The 13,341-nt window shown below is 43.4% G+C and overlaps 1 protein-coding gene and 1 long non-coding RNA gene across 5 annotated transcripts in view; one reads left to right on the forward strand and one right to left on the reverse strand.

Annotated features, from left to right (window-relative positions):
• Positions 1-9,230, forward strand: part of LOC102551907 (uncharacterized) — a 50,884-nt gene extending 41,654 nt beyond the window's left edge. For both annotated transcript variants that reach the window (XR_005488294.2, XR_001839448.3), the window contains 2 exons: positions 3,969-4,015; positions 9,125-9,230. This is a non-coding gene — a long non-coding RNA (uncharacterized LOC102551907). The remainder of the gene's footprint in view (positions 1-3,968; positions 4,016-9,124) is intronic.
• Positions 1-13,106, reverse strand: part of Mindy2 (MINDY lysine 48 deubiquitinase 2) — a 60,885-nt gene extending 47,779 nt beyond the window's left edge. For all 3 annotated transcript variants that reach the window (XM_343420.11, XM_017596087.3, XM_039082503.2), the window contains exon 1: positions 10,590-13,106. In XM_343420.11, coding sequence (XP_343421.3) covers positions 10,590-11,357 — 768 coding nt within the window. In that variant the 5' untranslated portion in view covers positions 11,358-13,106. The remainder of the gene's footprint in view (positions 1-10,589) is intronic.
• Positions 13,107-13,341: the final 235 nt, after the last annotated feature.

Raw genomic sequence — 13,341 nt, forward strand, 5'->3', positions numbered from 1 at the left:
ATGAGTATGTGCCGTGTGTGTATGTACAGACTCCAGAAGGATGCTAGATCCAATGGAGCTGGGGTTAGAGGCAAGTTGTAAGCCCTGACTTGGGTGCTGAGACTCAAACGGAGGTCCTCTGCATGAGTTGTATGCGCTCTGAACTGCCGGGCAAGCTCTGCAGCCCGCTTCCTACATATAATTTTAAAACTGAAGCTCACTGGCTATTTTTCTAAGAAAAGGTCAGTTTTTTTTTTTACACACATTGTTTTGTATTCTTTGGCTACACTTCGGTATATTCTGCATTTTTTCTTGTATTACAGTGGCATAGTTTAATTTCTCTAACAGAGACTCATGAAACAGAAGGCCTAGAATGATTATTTTACTTGATGTGTATGGGTGTTTTGCCTATGTGTATAATGGGAACCATTTGTATACCTGGTGCCCCTAGAAGCCAGAGGTCAGAAGAGAGCATCAGGTTTACTGGTATTGGAGTTATAGATGATTGTGAGCTGCCGTGTGAGTGCTGGGTTTTGAATTAGGTCCTTCTAGAAGAGTAGCTAATGCTCTTAACACCTAGGCTATCTCTCCAGCCCCACTAAATAGTTCTTTATAGGAAAACTTACTAGTTTTTGCTTTAGACTATTCTAGCTATTCTTATATGGTATTTATCAGGTTGTTTCAATATCAATTTTAAAGTGCTGATATTTAGCTACCTTTATATTCTTTTTTTTTTGGAGCTGGGGACCGAACCCAGGGCCTTGCGCTTGCTAGGCAAGTGCTCTACCACTGAGCTAAATCCCCAACCTGCTACCTTTATATTCTAAGGATGGAACTTTCAGTTTCATAGCAATTTAAAAGTGTCGTTCACGGGGCTGGGGATTTAGCTCAGTGGTAGAGCCCTTACCTAGGAAGCGCAAGGCCCTGGGTTCGGTCCCCAGCTCCGGAAAAAAAGAACCAAAAAAAAAAAAAAAGTGTCGTTCACGGCTACCAATGTTTTTAAAAATTACTACTACTACTACTACTACTACTACTACTACTACTACTACTACTTCTTCTTCTTCTTCTTATTGGAGACAGAACCTTACTAAATAGCCTTAGCTAGCCTGAAGCCTTCCATGTAGACCAGACTGATCTCAAACTCACAGAGCTCTACCTGCCTCTGATCCCTGCATGCTGAGATTAAAGGTGTATGACACCACGCTTGTCATTTCTATTATTTTTACATTTCTTCACATTTACTTATTTTGTGCTTGTATCTGTATGGGTACACATGTGTCATGGCATACATGTCAAAGTCAGAAGATAGCTTGCCAGAGTCTATTTTCTCCTTCCACCATTTGGGTCCTAGGAATTGAATTCAGGTTGTCAGTCATGGTGGCAAGCTCCTTTAAGTGTTGAGCCTTCTTGCCAACTCAAATGATGTTTTCTTTTAAAATAATTATATGTTATCTTATTTAAGAAAGATTCACTGTGACAAATTCACCAGAAAATTTCACGAACAAACAATTTATCCTTTCTCAAGGGGCCTGGTAAAGGCACTTCCTACCCAATGGGGAGCCCAATGACCTAACAATTTGCATTCCATCCTCTGAACCCACAAATGGAGGGAGAAACAGGTTGTTCTCTGACCTCCACACATGTAGTGTACTCTCCCAATACATAAATAGATGTAAAAAGAGATCAAAGAAATTGTTCTTTTAGTTTCTGCAATGCTAGAAAATTAAGAAGCCAAAGAAACTGGGGCCATGGCTCGGTGGTAGAGTCGTCTTCACCATGCATCAGATCAGAGGAGAAGAAGGAGATGGAGATGCTGAAGAGTATATGAATTTGGCATATATACTCTATAGTACTAGGGTCTACACGATTTCAGAACAGTCTTGAACTTTCCAAGAGCAGACTGTCTACCTTGCCATGTTCTAAGCAACTCTATATTGATATTAGAAGTAGCCTCAAAAGAGAACAAAATAAAAAAAAAATCTTGTGTTTAAAATATTAGTGAAATCTTAAACAGGAATGTAAAATGTCCTAAAAGTGATAGGCCAAGATTTGATGGAATGGGAGAAGTAGTAAACGCAGAGGACTCAACAACTACTAAGAAACACAAAGGTACTAATATAAGCCTTTAATCCTAAAACCCAGGAGGCAGAAGCAGGAAGATCAGTGGGAATGTGAGGCCAAACTGATGTAGACAGTGAGTCCCAGGTCAGCAAGAGCTTTATAGTTAGACCTTGTCTCAAAAAACAAACAATACCATCACACAAAAAAGCCATTTGAAAAATCATCATAGGTAATTGTTAAATTCTTCTTCTCGTCTTCCTTCTCTTCCTTTTCCTTCTTTGTTCCCAAGACAAGGTTTCTGTGTGGTCCTGGGTGTCCTGGAATTAGTTCTGGAGAGCAGGCTGGTTTCCAACCCACAGAGACCCACCTGCCTCTGCCTCCAGAGTGCTGGGATTAAAGATGAGTGCTACCACCTGGCTAGTAATTACTTAATTACCATATCACTAAGTATTAAAGATTATACATTTACGGGGTTGGGGATTTAGTTCAGTGGTAGAGTGCTTGCCTAGCAAGCGCAAGGCCCTGGGTTCAGTCCCCAGCTCCGGGAAAAAAAAAAAAACCAAAACAAAACAAAAAACAAAGATTATACAATTAGGTCCTAACAACTTTTCGTGTGTGTGTGTGTGTGTGTGTTTGTGTGTGTGTGTGTGTGTATGTGTACGCACGAACAGAGGCCACAGGAAGGCATCAAGAGTCTCCTTCTCTGTAACTTTTCTCCTTACTCCTTTGAGGAAGGGTCTCTGCCTGAACCCAGAGTGGCTGTCATCAGTAAGCCCCAGTGATCTTCCTGTCCCTGTCCCTCCACAGTGCAGGGATGACAGGTGTTTCCAAGACTATGCCTTGCTTGTTAGACGATGCTGGGATCTGAATTCAGATCCTCGTGGTTACTCAGCACTCCTGACGGCCCTTCTGCCTCAGCATCTCAAGTGTTTTTAAAACACTTTTCAAGCCTTTTAAAGGTAGAGATACTAGAAGAGATAAAATTGAGTTTGTCCAGTCTGTTTATGAAATTACCTACTAACTGTCATTCAACTTATTTGTCACCTTAATTGATGACTGTGAAATAAGTCACAGACATAATTAATTCAAAACACAAGTGGGCAAACAATGTTTGCCTAAAGTAAGTAGGTGACTTGTAATGTGACTTGAGATTCACAGCAAAGTAAGTTCCACTTTCATGATGAACATGAACTTGAAAAGAAAAAAGAGAGGAATAAATAAAATATGTTCAGTGAGTGAAATAAACATCTGTCATGACCCGACACTAAAGTACACACCTACCCCCCTCCACAATTTTACAATGTTTAAAGTAAGTTACTTAATCTATTTTGGGGTACAATCACACTATCTTGAGGTACATGCAGCCTGGTATAAAACACCTGAAAATGGAGTGTAAAGGTCAATATTAAATTGCTTACTTAGCATACTAAATTTAGTTCCCCAAAAGACGTTGCATTTATATTAAATATTCTACAAAGTCTGAATAACTGATAACACTTCAGTGATTATGGAAAGGCTAGGGCGTTACAGGTCCAGAATCTAATTATCATTTATCTTGGTCTATCTTTAGTCCTCCTAATAAGTCACTTTTGTGTCTGACCTAACATCCTCAGAATTTATTAATGTAGCAGACTACTAAGGTCTGCTAACCTAAAAGCTAAGAAAGTCAGCAGATGGTATTTGAGACATATAACTTGGTTCCTTCAGCCTCCCTCACCCCTCATTTTCTATAACTTACCTTGTTTCCAACACTGTATATGAAATGTTCTCTGTTCTGTTGCTCTAACAATCTCATGAAATTGTTACAACATTTGAATGTGGGATTTGAGGTAACCTAAATCTGTGTTCCCAGGCCAGAGCCACTCATTTTTGGCTCCAGAATGTTGAACTGACACCTATTTTTGTTTTGTTTGATCTGGTCTTTTCAGACAGGCTCTCTCAACATAGCACAAGCTAGCATCGAATTTGCCATAAGGTAAGAAACATTTTTCAATTTGTTTTTTTTTTATGTCATCAGATCCCTAAACACAATTAAAAAACAAAACATCCAAAACAAGCAGTGCATAATGAGCACACCTGTAATCCCACTCTCAGGAGGTGGACAGAGAAGGAGCAGGATCAACCTAAGGGAGAGAGTGAATCTGAGGCCTGTCACAAAAACAATTTAACCAATTAGAAGTGGAAAATAATGAACTGGAAGATCACTGGTACTTCATAGTTTGATTTCCAGTACCCCATAGCAGTTTACAATGGTCTATAACTCTAGTCCCAGTGGATCTGATGCTTTCTGGCCTTTGAAGGCACAGGCACATACATGGCACACACAGACATACAAACAAAATAACCATACACATAAAATAAAAATAGCTGTTAAAAAGTGGAAGTAAAGTGGCTGAGAGGTGTTTCCGAGGTTAAGGGCACTTACCTGACTTCCATTCCCTTACAACCATATGTGAGTCCAGTTCCAAGAACTCTGAGGCCATCGTCTGGCCTTAACCAGCACCAGGCAACACATGGTACACATGCATACATGCATGAAAAACAGCACCTCCTCGAAACACGAAAGATACAATGGAAGTATCTTAGTTTTTAAAAAGTGGGACAGTACCAGAGCTGCCTTTAAGCCAGGCATGCTGCTGCACACCTGTTAATTTGTGCACTCAGGAGGCTGAACCCAGAGAATGGAGAGTTCAAATAGAATAGGTAAATAGCAACACCCACTACAAATCAAACAAACAAAACAAAAGTAGAAACAAAAAGGCCTAGTTTGTTGGTACCACATGTATTTACAAGTCAAATGTCCCTTTTTGGACCTCCACAGGCATGACAGGGCAAGGGAAAGGGAGGATTCTCCACTGACAGAGTACTATCAGAGCAGAGGAGAAGGACATACTTATCACTGACATCAGGCATCACCTGGGCAGGGTCCTACTGCTCTCATCTACTTTACTCATGAGTCCAGAGACATATAGTACTTCTAATTCTTGGGAAAGGAAGCCCCAGAATCATCCCTCAAACCTTTTATGTAAATGAGGTCCCACCACTGTGTGAAGGTTTTAATTTCTTTTTACAAGATCTATATTTAAAACAGAGTAGGCAGAAGCTCAGATAAAATCTTTGGCTCACCATCTGTTTTCCCTTTTTTATAAGCAATAAACACACTTGGAAAACCTCAAAAGAGTTTTGTGCTTACTTTAGGAAAAGAGCATGAAAAAAATTAGTGTGACTGTAGTTCTTCTACAGGTTTAGAGTAGGATGGGGCAAAGTAAGTCAGAAAGGAACATGAGGAATTTGTGAAAAGACATGGGGCTTCCAAGAGACGTCATCATGATGGAGGGAGAGCCACAACAGTCACTGATGGTAAGACGCTCACAGATACGGAACTTCACTTCAAGGTGATGAAACAGGAACTGTCCATTTCAACTTCAAGTTTCTTGCTATTGATTTTTTTCCTCTTTTTGACATCAATGTTGCTCAGCTTTTTCCTTGCTCACTTACAAGCACTCTTTGTAAACCAAGAAACTGACCCTCAAGTCTAGAGAGACAACTCAGTGGTTAAGAGTACTGGCTATTCCGTAAGGCAAAGAACACTACCACCAGGACAGAATGGCAACCAACAGATAGGGAAAAGATCTTTACTAGTCCTACATCCTATAGAGGGCTAATATCCAATATATACAAAGAACTCAAAAAGTTAGACTCCAGAGAATCAAATAATCCTATTAAAAATGGGGTACAGAGCTAAACAAAGAATTCTCAGCTGAGGAATATGAAATGGCCTCAAAATACCTTAAAAAAATACTTGACATCCTTAGTCATCAGGGAAATGCAAATCAAAACAACTCTGAGATTCCTCCTCACACCAGTTAGAAAGGCTAAGATCAAAACCTCAAGTGACGGCAGATCCTGGCAAGGATGTGGAGAAAGAGGAACACTCCTCCATTGTTGGTGGGATTGCAAGCTGGTACAACCACTCTGGAAATCAGTCTGGAGGTTCCTAAGAAAACTGGACATAGTACTACCTGAGGACTCAGCTATACCACTCCTGGGCATATACCTGAAAGATGCTCCAACATACAACAAAGACACATGTTCCACTATGTTCATAGCAGTCTTATTTATAATAGCCAGAAGCTGGAAAGAACCCAGATGTCCTTCAACAGAGGAATGGATACAGAAAATGTGGTACATTTACACAATGGAGTACTACTCAGCTATTAAAAACAATGACTTTATGAAATTCTTAGGCAAATGGACAGAATTAGAAAATATCATCCTGAGTGAGGTAACCCAATCACAAAAGCACACACATGGTATGCACTTACTGATAAGTGAATATTAGCCCCAAAGCTCGGAATACCCAAGATACAATTTACAGACCACACGAAGCTCAAGAAGAAGGAAGATCAAAGTGTGGATGCTTCGGTCCTTCTTAGAAGAGAGAACAAAATACTCAAGGGAGGAAATACAGAGACAAAGCATGGAGCAGAAACTGAAGGAAAGGCTATTCAGAGACTGCCCCACCTGGGATTCATCCCACATACAGTCACCAAACCCAGACACTATTGTGAATGCCAAGAAGTGCATGCTGACAGGAGTCTGATAGAGCTGTTTCCTGAGAGGCTCTGCTAGAGCCTGACAAATACAGAGGTAGAGGCTCACAGCCAGCCATTGGACTGAGAATGAGGTTCCCAATGGAGGAGTTAGAGAAAGGACTGAAGTAGCTGAAGAGGCTTGCAACCCTATAGGAAGAACAATAATACCAACCAACCAGACACCCAGAGCTCCCAGAGACTAAACCACCAAACAAAGAGTACACATAGAGCAACCCATGGCTCTAGCCACATATGTAGCAGAGGATAGCCTTGTTGGGCACAATGGGAGGAGTGGTCCCTGGTCCTGTGAAGGCTCCATGCCCCAGTGTAAGAGAATGCTAGGGGAGGGAGGTGAGATGAAGTGAGTGGGTGGGTAGTGGAGCATCCTCATAGAAGTAGGGGAAGGGTGGATGGGTTAGGAGGTTTCCAGAGGGAGAACCAGGAAAGGGGATAACATTTGAAATGTAAATAAAGAAAATATCCAATAAAAAAAATAAGAGTACTGGCTATTCTTCTGGAGGACCCAGATGCAAACTAAGCACCCACGTGGCGCCTCACATCTGTCTGTAACTCCAGTTCCAGGACCTCTGGTACCCCTTCCTGGCTTCCTGGGCATACATGTAGTATACAGATACACATACAGGCAAAGAACTCGTGCACACTGAAGAGAAGGAAGAGGAGGGGGAGGAGGAGGAAGAAGAAGAGGAAGGGGGGAAGAAGAGAAAGAAGAGGAAGAGGAAGAGGAAGAGGAAGACGAGGAGGAGTTAGCCCTTAGAGTCAGTTGAAGATGATCAGGCCTGAAGCTATAGCTCAGTTGACAGGTGCCTGCCTAGCATACATGAAGCCCTAGAACCTACTCAACCTAGAACCATACAAACTGGGAATGGAGGCACATACTTATAATTCCAGTACTTGGGAAATTGAGGTAGAAGACTCAGAAGTTCAAAAAACCATCCTCAGGCTACACAGTAAGCTGGAGCCCAGCCTGTGATATATGAGACCATCTCAAAAACAAACTAAAATGTTATAATTAAATCCATTTTTCTATATAATTTGTATTGCGTGAAAAGATGAATATGATCAAAATATATTATTTTGCATGTATGGAAATGTCATAATGAGACCAATTATTTTGTACAGTATATGCTAATTACTAAAAGTCACTTGAAAAAGTAAAGACACTCGGGGCCCGGCCAATGGCTCAGTGGAAACAGCACCTGAGTTTAGATCCCCAGCATCCATGTCAAAACTGGGTTGCAGTGTCATACTTCTGCAACCTCAGCACTGAGGCGCGGAGAAGTAGAACAGGAATATCCAGGGCTCACCAGCCAGCCGGTCTAACTGAAAGAACAAGTTCAACTGAGAGACCCTGTGTCCAAAAATCCTCAAACAAGAAACACTGAGACTGATAGAAAACAACACCTGACTTCTAGTCTCCCTACCTACAAACGTAGGTGAGGACTTGTGCACAACACACATGCATGTATGAACTATGTATGAACATACACACACATGCATGCACACATGCATGCACACACACACACACACACTCACACATGCACACACAGAAACTAGTTCTTAGATGTTTATAACCTGACAGATCTTTCCTTCTGCATGTTGTGTATAGCAGATGCCCTTTTGTTCTCCTTTTTAACCTCAATCATCAACCATCCATCAAAGAATGTGGAAGTCTCTGCTGACTTCCAAAAGGTAAATAACATTTTTGTATTATTAGGAAAACAGTTCTGACCTCTGGAAACCCTGGCTCACCTTGAGAACACTACTTGACATTGCTTATCTCATTCATCACCCTATCAATCATTAATGATGACTAGTTTTGTTGGCATAAATAGCCTACAGGCAGCAAAAGGACTGAGAACCCCAGATTTTCAAGATACTCTTCAAATTCATTAGCGTGGATACTTATTCACAGACTAACCAAACCCATGAAGTTTACTTCTTGCTAATACGCTTTCTTTTTCCTTCTCCACTGCACTTCAAGCCATCTCTGATCTTTCTTCAAATACCCTTTTGTTCAGAGGCCTCATGTCATTCAATCTTCAGACCCGAATCAGCCGTTCTCATCTCTGAAGCCTTCCCCTGAGATCCCATTCCCAATTACCCTCACCCCCACCATGCACTTTTTTTTTTACTTCCTTAGCATATCAGCTGCTGTTCATACTACTCTGCAATTACTCTTTATGCCTGCCTCTTTACCATGTACTGAGCTCCTAGAGGGCTGATGCGCTCTGTACTGTCTTTGCATTTATAATGTCTTTCACAAAGTCAGCACCCAAACATGTGGTCACACATTTCAGTCTGCCTTTGAGAGTCAATTCAAGGCTCATAGATCCTCAAAGTCACCCAGGCCATGGTAACTGCTCCTCCCACTGTGCATGTGGGTGGAATTGTTCCATGGGCTGCAGCTGTGAACTAAATAAAAAGGAGAAATCAAACTGAGCAGTCACATCTCTCTGCTTCCTGACTAGGACTGCGATGGGACCAGTGCTTTGAAGCTCCAGCCGCCATGGCTTCCCTGACTTAATGGACTGTACCCTCAAACTGTGAGCGAAAATAAACCCTACCTTAAGTTGCTTTTTTCAGGTATTTTGTTACAGCAGAAAACTGGTTCTCAGGAATGGAGCCTTTGATAAACCTGATCATGTTTATCCTACTGAGCTGGTTTGTGGAAGAATGTGGAAAAGTTTGGAACCCTGGGCTAGAGAAGCCCTCAAATGCTATAAGCAGAGGTTAATCAAAATAGCCTTCCAATTCAGTAGCATGCATGCATACTTATCAACACACTAATCCAGAGGATTGGAACCCAGATGGCTTCATCTGCAGCCTCAGATCCCCAACATAGAGCTGCCAGATTTGGTGTTGGAATCTCTCCTTCACTATCCAACTCAGTTCTTCATAACTGGTTAGCATAATTCAAGTTATTCTTCTTCCAGGGGACATTTTAACTATGGGTGGAATATCAATTTGAAAACAAGTGCTGAGATGCATCTCTCAAAACCCAGATACTGCAAGCTTAAATATGATACTATATTCTGAGGCCTCAGTACACCTCCTCTTCCCTTTCTGTTCTCCAAGACCTGAGATTTATCATTCCTTATTTTAGTTGTTAAAAGAGTTTTAGCTTCCCTAACAAACATTCTAATGTATAGTTACCAGTAAAGGTGCCAAACCTTTGGAGTAGAGTCAAGGAGACAAGTAAAAAAAAAGAAATCATATGAAAGATGAAAATATTGTCTTTGAAAAAAAGGAATGTATGGTAAGTAGGCTCAGACCAATGCTTTTCCTTCAATGAAATTTGTCTAAGTAGGTTGTATCTTTCCTATCGCTATTCCTTCACGAATCCACACCCAAGTGGGACAGACAGCATTCTCCAGAAAACATGTAGATCTGATCATTAACATTTACTCCATAAAATGAGATTGATAGTAACTGAGGATCACTATTGTGAATTGCCACCATTTTATATGTAATAATGTCAGTAAGGAGTAATATAGGCAAGTATAGCTAAAAATAATCAGAAGATGTAGGTGCAGGGTGCTCTAGATTCTACTTGTTTATAAGTAAACTATCAGTTACAACCTTTAACCGAACGTTGAATTTTTAATACAAAAAAGACCTGAAATTAGAAACAATTCTTCCTGACACATACCCACATGAATAATCTTCCAATAAAGAAATCCTGGAATTAATTTCATGTAAGAAGGAACTGTGAGATATAGTGGTGCATGCCTATAAACCCAGCACTCCACAGGCAGTAGAATTAAGATCATGAGTTCGAAGACAGCCTAAACTATACAGAGAAACCTTGTCTCAAAAAAAGGAGGAGTCTGATGAATGGAAGGAAGCCATCAGCTGACAAACAGCAGTTTCCTCACCCCATTTTGCCCCTCCCCACCCCACAAGCTGTAGGAAGTAGAAAGCTGCAGAGTGTACCTTCCAGGCGAGAAGCAAAACATTGAGGATAGCCAGCAATGGGCAGGGTCCATTCTCATTCTGGGTGATGATGGGCGTGTTCTCCTCTTTCCACTGGATCCATTTGATGTGATACACTGACTGTCCCGGAAAGCGTTCTTTGGAGGCTGCCAGCACCTGAGCCGGGTCCTCCTCCTCCTCTTTGCACAGAGGTGCAACCCTGGGCGGCTCCGCCGCGCCCTCCTCCACGTCCTCGGGGACCCTGGTCTCCGCTCCCTCCTCGCTATTGAACTCAGAGCTACTGGGGAAAGAATGCAGGTTGGAGAAAGACTCCAGGGAGTCCAAGCTAGGCGAGTCCCCAGGGGGGCTCGGCTCGCTGCAGCTGCTGCTCAGGGCGCCAGCGCTGCTGGGCTCCTCCGCCGCCTGCTCCACCCTGCAGGTGCCTGTGTCACCCACTGGCCCGGACCCTCGGCCCGCCGCGGCCTCGGCCAGCTCCGGGGAGGCGGTCACCTTGTGCTGCCCTCTTGAAGGCGCCTCCGAGGCGACCGGGCTCGACGACGCGCTGTTCTTCAAGTCCGAGCCCGCGCTGCATCCGTGCTGCGAGGGAGACGTCGGGTCCCCGAGACTGCTACGCGCTGCCGCCGCCCCCTGCCCGCCGCTGTCCACCGCTCGTCCAGCGGGACCATCCTCAGCCTCGCGCCCGTCGCGCCGTCGCCCTTCCGGCGTTGACACTCGCCCCGCTGGCACCCCGAGTTCCAAAGGCTGTGGGCTGTCAGGGCCGTTCTCCATCCCCGGCCGCCCGTCCCTGGTCCTATAGACACCGCGGCCGGCTCTCCTCAGCTAGCGCCTCCGACGCCATGACAGCGGCTCTGTAGCAGCTCCAGCGCCCTAGCGCGGCCTCGGCCAGGCACGTCACCGTAGAGGGCGGCGGGAGCGCGCTCGCGAGCTCTCGCCCGCTCGCTCGGAGCGTGCCTCCGCGTGACTGTGCTCCGTGAGACGCTCCGACCCACTCAGGGAGCGCTTCTTCCCCCGAGGCCACGCCCCTCCCGCTTTTTCAGGCCTGGGAAGCCAGAGTGAGGCCAGGGGCGTGGCCAAGGGCGTGGCCAGAGGCGCGGCTCGGGCAGCCGCAGCGCCACTAGGAAAATAATCTTAAGTGGGCGGCCGGAAGTTGAACTCCGGGGCATCCCCGCTGCGCGCGGTTACTTTAAAGGCAGTCACTGAGGCTTGTAGCAAGTATGGTCCAGCTTTGGGCTTGTGCCTGTTGGACCCCGAAAGTGGCAATAGCATTGGAAGACAGCCATTCCCTGAAGCCTCGGGAGAGCTGTTTCTTTAGCTTTTAATGTTGGGAATTGGAAGCATTTCTTAGGAAATGCAAATTTTAAAGGCGGAGATCTGTTGAAGGCTTTTGGGAAAATGCGCAGCACGGGTGCAGCTCTCCCTGGGTTTTGGCTGAGAATCGCTGTGCTCCCAACCAGCTACTAGTTTGCCCTGCTTGAGGTTCAATGAGGTTGTGGATACTGGCTTACGCCCCAGGCGAGAGGGTAAATTTGGGCCAATAATAATAAATTAGTTTGCGTTTGAGGCAAGCCAAGTCTTTGCGGTTCTGTTCACTTGGCTCCTCTTTGCACGGAGTGGGAAGCTTCTGCTTCCCGAAAAAGTGACTTTTTAAATTAGAATTGACTTCTCATCAAGCCTTGACGTCTGCAAAGCGAATGGACAGAGTTGCTGGCTTTTTTTTTTTTTTGGGGGGGGGGCAGTGGATATAGATCATCTGACCTGCTTTGGAAAAGTGTTTTTTTTTTTTTTTTGTTTTTTGTTTTTTTTTCTGGATCCTTCAGAGTTTTCTAGGCGCTGAGGATATAAAAATGAACAAAAATGAACAAGACAGGCTTTCCTTCAGGGTTAGGCATACAAATATATGATACATCACGGATTGTTATACTTCTGTCGCTACTGGTTAGAAAGGTAGACAAAATGAATTTTTTTTGTCTCATTCCCGTATTAGCAGCAAGTATGTTATTAAATACTGTGTTTCACCCTAAAAATATCACTATTATCTTCTCAGAAATTATGATCTCTTTTCTTTCTTTTCTTTTTTTTTTTTTTTTTTTTTTTTTGGTTCTTTTTTTTCGGAGCTGGGGACCAAACCCAGGGCCTTGCGCTTCCTAGACAAGCGCTCTACCACTGAGCTAAATCCCCAACCCCATGATCTCTTTTCTTAATTGAGGTTGGGTCTCACTGTGGTAATGTAGTTAGCCTGGAAGTTGTTATGTAGACCAGGCTGGACTCAAACTTACAGAAAATTGCTTGCCTCTGCTTCCCAAGTGCTAGGAATAAAGTCATGTGCCACCATGCCACGCAAGACTGGCAACTCCTGAAAACTGGAAAAATTAGAGAAGATAGTGGGATGTTTTCTTTTCAGAGTGTTGAATTTTGGAGTTCTGTGTATATCCACCTTCATGTCGATCCACAAGCAATAATTCCTGACATTGCGTTTGCGTTTTATTCTAAAAAAGTTAGAGACATTAAACAGTTAAGAATCTGCTTCTGGATTTGATCACTTTACAGCATTGAAAGCCACAAAGTTCTGAGACTGTCACTGGTATCAGAGAATTCAGACTTTGTGCGATGCCTTAGATCTAAAAGGAGACCGGCAAAGGTGATATATGATTAAACTGGGGCAAAGAATAAATGATTAGTAAGCCAGCATAGCACACAGTAGAGCCAAAAATCATGGGGCTTACTTGTTAAAAAATGGCTTTTCATCAGTTTT

The sequence above is a fragment of the Rattus norvegicus genome, chromosome 8 (assembly GCF_036323735.1).
Source record: "Rattus norvegicus strain BN/NHsdMcwi chromosome 8, GRCr8, whole genome shotgun sequence".
Lineage (NCBI taxonomy): Eukaryota > Metazoa > Chordata > Mammalia > Rodentia > Muridae > Rattus > Rattus norvegicus.